The 7981-nt window shown below is 36.3% G+C and overlaps 1 protein-coding gene across 1 annotated transcript; it reads right to left on the bottom strand.

The window, feature by feature from the left end:
* Positions 1-1620: 1620 nt before the first annotated feature.
* Positions 1621-3557, bottom strand: LOC131065243 (presenilin-like protein At2g29900). Its single transcript, XM_057999705.2, has one exon. It carries the CDS (start codon positions 3312-3314, stop codon positions 1878-1880), a length of 1437 nt encoding a protein of 478 aa, XP_057855688.1. The 5' UTR covers positions 3315-3557; the 3' UTR covers positions 1621-1877.
* Positions 3558-7981: the final 4424 nt, after the last annotated feature.

The following is a 7981-nucleotide window of genomic DNA, read 5'->3' on the forward strand; positions in this document are numbered from 1 at the left end:
AGTCCCTTTGTGATATCAGCAAATCACATCATTCACTGAGTCTATCCATCATAAAGTCACATTGTTGACATTGTAAACCTTGGGGTTGTCTTATTTGATCACATTGTTTAGCATTTGAGGTTTCCTTGTTCAAGAGAGGGTAGAATACTTAGTATTTTATTCTGTGTCGGCGAGTGTCATAAAACACGCATCAATAGGAGCACCAGCATGCAAGTCTGAATGCATTTGAAGCTCCTACACTCTTGGCAGTCTGCAAAACCAGACACTAGATTATCCTGGTTACTCTGCATGATCCTGCTGAATTTCTTTTCCACAAACTGCCCTGAGGGTTCCCGTCCACAAGGATTTGATTGAACCACCTGTAGATTTCTGCCTCCAAGGCTTTAGAACCACTGATAGCAGCATTACATTACTGTGAAAGAAATTGAATTAGTTTGCAATTGTCAAAATTCCCTTCCTTTTTGCATTATGCAATGTTTTATCATTCTTGCTCCCAGAGATTCTAAATCATAGCCAGTCATTTCTCAAATGAAGGCAGTTGAGTGACAAGTCCCTCCCTAAATCAACAACGCAGTCTTATTTAACTGATCCTAACTGAAAGTAATTATAATTCTAACTAAAAAGTGCTTCAAACAGGTGTGATACCAACACACACAACAGATTATTATAACATGCAACTATATTAACTGGCAGACCCAGTTGCTGCTCAACTGGAGGAAACAAAGACACAGTCACTTCATAACCGAAGACTTGGCCAGTTTATTTCAACAATAAGCATTCCTATTTGATAGTTCACTCACTAAACAGTTGTGGAGTAGAAAAAGGAGACATTAGAACATCACATAGCATGAAAGAGTTATAAAGAGAAATCATGTAGTAGCAGATCACTCCCAACTCCATAGGAGAGAAAATTTCTGCTTCTGATCCTACTTGCAAAGAGTTACTTCTTCTGAAGACATCTAGATATAATAAGTGACACTAAATCTGATATAGAAGCTCAGTGCACCCTGGAACGAAAGGTTACATCTTTGTTTCTGTGGAAAGAGATTCTACTAGCATCATCGGTAATCGAAAAAAAAAATTAAAACCTTTACATTCAAATGGTAGGAAGATTTATTAAAGAGTACATCGTCTGTTAGAATATCCAAACTCTCTACCTACAATGGATTGTTAAGGCTGAATAATCCCAGATTAACCATTATCTATAGAAAAATATAGCATCATTTAAAACGTGTTTTCTCAGTTTCTATAGAGAATATATTGCACCACATATTCAGTAACATGATTCTTTGATATACCTTGCAATACAGTATATACACAGAATAGGATCATTTCCTACCCTCATGATCCTTTGTGTGAAATAAATAACGGTACATTTCCCAGATTATTTCAACATATGAACTATTGAATTAGCTCACATGTTGTGAGTTTGCTATGAACTTCTAACACAGTATATTCTACTGTAAGCATTCACCTTTTTTCCAACGTTTATTCAACTTGGATCTACTTGACAAGGAAACATCTAAATTCACAATTTTAACCCCATCCCGAATTTCCTTATAGGATGCTTGTTCCAAAACATGTTTAAAATGTAATGTTAATATTCCTTATAAATTATCATGGTAAAATAATTGTTCATACGCATTTCATAGATTTCTTCTTGAAGTTAACTTCAAATACAAATCCAGATCACATGACTGGAGCATTGTTAAAGTAAACAATAAATAGGAATACAACAGTATCAAAATAGGTAAAGGCACCAGGCCACCCTTAATTTTTCTCCCATCAAAAATCGAACTATACTCACAGTGCCACTGGCTTATGATGGGTCAAGTGACGTATAGACATTTTGAGGTTGGACTTACTTCCATGTGGTATTAAAAAAGTAATAGATTAACTGTGATCTGAACCACAAAAGCCTCCATTAGAAGACGAGTTAAGAAGTAAAAAACTACACCCAATGATATTGACACAGGGAGAGCAGGCAAGGCCTTTTGGAAAAAAGCCAACAAAATCAAAGTCACACCGAGCCCTGCTATAATTGCAAGATAGCATGCATAAACAGTCATATAATCATACATGGCTGCCCTCCCTACCAATACACTGTAGAATATGAAATCGCCCAATCCCAGCTTGATTGCACCTGAAGAAGAGAGCCCCATTCCTTCATCTTCAGACCTTTCATTTGGTTCTACAATCCCATTGACCTGAGGAACCGGATTCTGTCTCCGCCCACCATTAGTGTGGTCCAACAGGCTTTCCAATTCAGGCAACGGTGAAGACCCTACGTGCTGATCTTCATGCGTAGAAGAAGTAGAACCTACCTGATGACTTACAAGAGGAGCCAATTCCTCTTCAACAGCGGACGGTACGAGATGTACTTCGGCCTCTGCAGTCACTACAGAAGCCTCAGGAGAAAGCGAAGCAGAAGCAGAAGCGGGAGTGGTTCCCTCAAGGCTATTCCTCATTGTCAATGCGGAACGCCTAGATTTCTTCCAGATACTCCTCTGGTTTTCCAAGTGTTCTCCTCTTTCAATTGATGAGAGGGGCAATGTATCCTCTGCTTGGGAATCGCGATTGATAGTGCGAGTAGGACGGCGGGTTGGGGTTGTAAGAGGGCGGCCTTCATATATCAAAGCTGGGATTTCCTCATCTCTGGATATAGCAAGCTCTACAAGTATTCGAAGAGGGCCACCGGGGATCAAAACAGCGACAACATCATAAATTGCCATTGCAACCAGAAGTACCCACGTTGTCCACTCAGGAAGCATGGTAAACCAATATGCAACAAGCACGCCTATCAAAACCAAGTACCCCTGCGTGAAAATAATGGGCACATTGCCCATAAACACGGAGAGCACCCCCGCTACAGAGAAATTGAACAGGACTATCCCAAATGTGATACAGTCAATGGGAATTGACAGAGCTTGCACAAGAAGAACAGCCACAGCCCCGCCCATGTAAGCCAATACTATAAAGGCTGCAAAACCCATGTAGAAGCGAAGGAACGCGATGCATCTGTAATAGAAAAGGCATACCAACAGGAATGTCACCACCGTCACAACGCCCACAAATACTAGGGCATTCAGAAGGGCGCCCTCAAATTTTTCCCAGTCCGAATCTGAGGACTGTTCGTTGTATACAAGTGTTGCTACTGATGTTATTGATGCAGATGAAGATGAATTATCGTTGAGGACACTTACCAGGACAACAACCATGAACATGCAGATTGACACAGGTGACACTATTCTGACAATTTCTTCACCAAATCCATCCAAGATGCTCGCCTTCCTATCCATATTCCCTGCTTCCATAACAGCATTCACCACACTTTCTTTGCTTCACGCCTTAAGAGCCTTACACCTTTCTCAGGTGCAATGGCTTGTTACCACACTTTCTCTAGGTAGGAAAGAGAACCCACCATTCTGGCCGCGGCAAGGCCTCCAACTCCAAATGTACCGAGCAGGCAGAGACCAATTTTACATTTGAAACGCTGAAAATACCGCACCCATGCCTTTTCACTCTTTTTTTTTGTTCTTTTTGGTTAAGGTGAAAGGTTCTCAAGGAAAGCCTTACAATAATCAAGTTTGGTTGAGAGGAAAAAAAATATATGTAGTATGTTATATTTATTTTAAACAAATTATTCTATTTTTTTATATTTATTTTTAGAAATTATTTTATTTTGATAAATATGTAAATGACATGTTATATTTATTTTTATTTTTTAAAATTATATTATATTTATTTTTAATTTTTTGTTCAGAGGTATGAAACAAGGTTATTAAGGTCAAGAGGAGAGAGAACAAAAACCTCAAAAGAGTCAAGATGATACATAATTCATCTCATTAACACGAAAAATCAGAAGTAATCATCTAAGACTTCACAAAAGATTTGCAGAGTCAAAACCAAGAAAACACCAAAAACTTATATACTTCAACAAGACAAACAAAAGAGAACATGTTTCTCCAAAAAACAAAAAATATGCTAGCCTAAACTTAAATAATCTCCATCTCATCATTTATATTAGATGACTGACATCTAAGTCAGAGGAGACCAAATTAAAAGGGCAAACAAGGGGATGGGCAATGTGTGTGATGAGAAGTAAAGCTTTAATTTTTTCTAGAATTTTGCCACACAACGCCTAATTGAGCTCTTTCTTGTGTGGATCAAATCTATATAGCTTTTATATTCTCATTTATAGTCTCTTAACTTTTAAAATTTAAATTCAAATTTTATAATATCGACTTTCTCTTGTTAATTATTGTGAGTCAACTTAGCATATGTTTACGTTGATTTCTATGCTTGATTCTTGTATTTAAGATATTTATTCACTCATTTGAAATCATATCCGAATATAAAGAGAACATTTAAGTCAAATGAACTTAAAGGAGAATCAATCTTATATTATCTAATTTTGGCATTATCCTAGGTCTATTGCATCCTTGCTTGTTGTCTTGAAACCTTTCACTTTAATCGTAAAGTCAATTTATTGGAGCTTGGCTAAGGAGAGATTTACCCTCACTATTCATGTAATGCCCACCAAAATACCCTAGAGAAAATAACTAAACTAACTAACAAATAGAGATTTATTTTTTTTAAACATCTACCAAGGCATCATATAAATCTACCATTAGTCATATGTATGAATCATAACATATCATGATTGTATAAACAACTTAAACATAACCATAAACATAGTAACATATATTGTGAGTGGAATTAACATCATAATCATTTTCATCTCAAACATACTTACATCCATTTACTCTCTCCCTAGGGTATTCCAACATCACCACTTACTAGCAACAACACATTAACACATCCATATCAAGAGTTCATTAACATCCATTTCATTTAAGTCCTACTCAATTACTTTCTTCCTATCATGAGATTATGAGTTATCAAATGCCTATCTACATCACCCCATTAACTTTCTAAGTTCATTTAAGATACCAATGCAAATGTTCATAATTTGCATATCTTTCCATTATGCATCTATCACATCATGAATCCATATATATATATATATATATATATATATATATATATATCCTTCTTTTACAATTGGAACTAGATTACTTCTTTAAGAATAATAATTACACTTCTCATCAAGTTACTATCTACAAACATATGCAAGATTATAACACCAAGTACTAATCTTTATCCAAATTAGGAACCCATGCTTCTAAACCAATTCAAGAACCATATGATACAACAATAATGCACATAATCTAATCATTCAATTACCTAATCTAACATAGATCTCAATCTTAACATAATAAACATTCTAACAACATGAACTATCCTATTCCATTGCAAGATCATAGTCCCTACATCATCAAGTCCTTTTACATAGGATTACATGGTTCAAGTACATAATCTCCTTTACATTTACAATGTCATCATGATATAATATACTATCTCAACCCCTAGAAATCGGCTCTGTATAATGAAGAATCATAGAGTCCATACGAATCTACAACTACTCATTCATTTCCATATCCCAAGGATAACTAACATTAAAGATTAACATCTTTCAAGTCAAGGCATGCATGATTGTTAACATATCCACTACCATCCACAAGATATACACAAGATAATCCAATTGTATCACTCAATCACTTAATTCCTTTCTAAACCAGAATTACATACACATTGAATATACATTATAGAAATCGCATTCAATACATCTCATTCTGAAATCAATCTACTACAAGTCCTAATACATATGTTCACAAGATACTAATTACATACTCTTATTTACTAGTACATCTTTCTCAAGATACAAAACACATGATATCAATTTCAATTATATAGAATATTCTCCAAGATCCATCCACATGATGAGATAATATAAATCCATGTCCACGCATGCAAGCATCCAATGAAGAACATCCCAATGGAAGAAGGCGTCAAACCACCTAACCATGTGGAACCAAATAGGAACTACCCCTCGTGCTAGGAGATGACATGGTATTCCAACTTACACTCAAGACCTAGGCTGACACCTAACAACCAAGGGACTCAACTTGACGTCCACAAAGACAACATCCAAAACAATGAATCAAATCACATCACAAGGCTAATCATAAATCAATAAGCTCCCAGAGGCATAATCAACAATCAAGGCATAAGGATAATGGACACATGTAGGGAAAGAGTGTCATCACATGCTATTCTCGCAAAGAAGGGGCCACACCACACCTTGATAGACATGTGGAGCTAAATCAACCTTGGAGCCAATCAAGGAAGTTTAGATTACCGCTCTAATGGTCTTCCCAAGCTCATCCCAAGTCAATGCTCCAGGGCTATGAGGTGGGGCACCAAAACCAATTTCTTATCTTGATTAGGTGAATCCTAATTACCCAAACCCACTAATTAAATTATTATTGCTATCACTTGCAATTAAACACAAACTCTTCATGTGGTCCCATGATAGCTCTAGACCCTAAGCATCCTCTCTAGGAACCTATTAGAGCCTATTGCTCATGACCCCAAACCTACACATGTAAGATCCCACTCTCCCTATCCATGGACCAAGACCTTAGGGGGAAAACATAGCCAAAATAACATCACGTCCACATCATGAAGGCTCTCCAAAGACATGAATATAGTCACAACATCATTGATACAATCTGAAACATAATATGATGCATACACCCATATGCAAAGCAAGAGCCTCCACCAAACCAATACAACAATGAGCCAAGGCAATTACATGAGATCAAAAGATCATTCATCAGCATTTCCAATCCTCAATAGTGAGGCATAATCATCTCATTGGATCTCCTATACAAAACATTCCTCAATAGCAAAGCACTCTTCCTCTTGCTGGAGCTAATCCGCATATAAGCAAAACCCTCAACAATAAGGCACCAACCATCTTACCAGAGCACAAATAAGAAATAATATGAGAAATAAAACATCAAATTATCTCTCTTAGATTCCAAATAAATTACATAAAGTCTCTGGTAAAAGAACAAAATCTAGAAAAAGCATTCACACTGAGCAAAATTGACACAACTAACAACTTAGGGCATAATAGCACATCAAAAACCTAAAATGGTGCATTTGGGAGATAATTTAGCGCTCCCATGACGTCTTATAGAATTTTGGGGCCATTCATTAGTGTTTTGGTGCCAAATATTAGCATTTTGGGTCCAAAAGGCGAAAATCGAGGGAAACGGACAATACAAGTGATGAAACTTGCCCAATTCGCACATAGGCCTGCAAAATTAATAAATAACTCTCCCAAAAGATGCGGGATGACAAAATAGGACTAAAAAAAATGAAATTGGATTCACAAGATCATACAAATGAGTTTTAGCATCCCAAACTATGCACCTCCTACACAGAGACTTACACCGAACACACCCAGATTGCACAAAATTTTACCAAACTCACATAACAACATATGGGAATGCCATAGACCACAAAGAGATACAAAATATAAATAAAAAGGCACTTGAGAACCCATCAAAACCACAAGGAAGGGAATTCATAATTCATAAAGGAAAATGTAGAATAAACATTCCCAACTGCAACCAATATTCCCAATTTGCCAACCACATACATATACACACACATATATATAAAATATTCCCCAATTAAATATTAAATAACATAATGTCAAATAGCTATCCCCATTTATCCTTGAAGACAATCTTTGAGAAGACACAAAGAAGACAAATATTTTCTAGAAATCAAATGTAGAATAAGAAACGAGCTCCAACCTGGAAAGGATTAAAGTGATGGCCAAGTAATTCTAAGTAGATCAACAATCCAATCCAAAACTCCAGAAATCCTACTCCAAGCTCAAAACAATCAAGAATCCAAACATCTTCAAGCTACATTCACAAGGGTGCCAACCACAGCAACGCATAACCAAAGCCAATAAATAGAAAAATTGAACAAAAACTATAGGAATGCACCGACAAATCAAAATATTCTATAAAAATATATATTATACATACCATGATTG

The sequence above is a fragment of the Cryptomeria japonica genome, chromosome 2 (genome assembly GCF_030272615.1).
Source record: "Cryptomeria japonica chromosome 2, Sugi_1.0, whole genome shotgun sequence".
NCBI classification, from domain to species: Eukaryota; Viridiplantae; Streptophyta; class Pinopsida; order Cupressales; family Cupressaceae; genus Cryptomeria; species Cryptomeria japonica.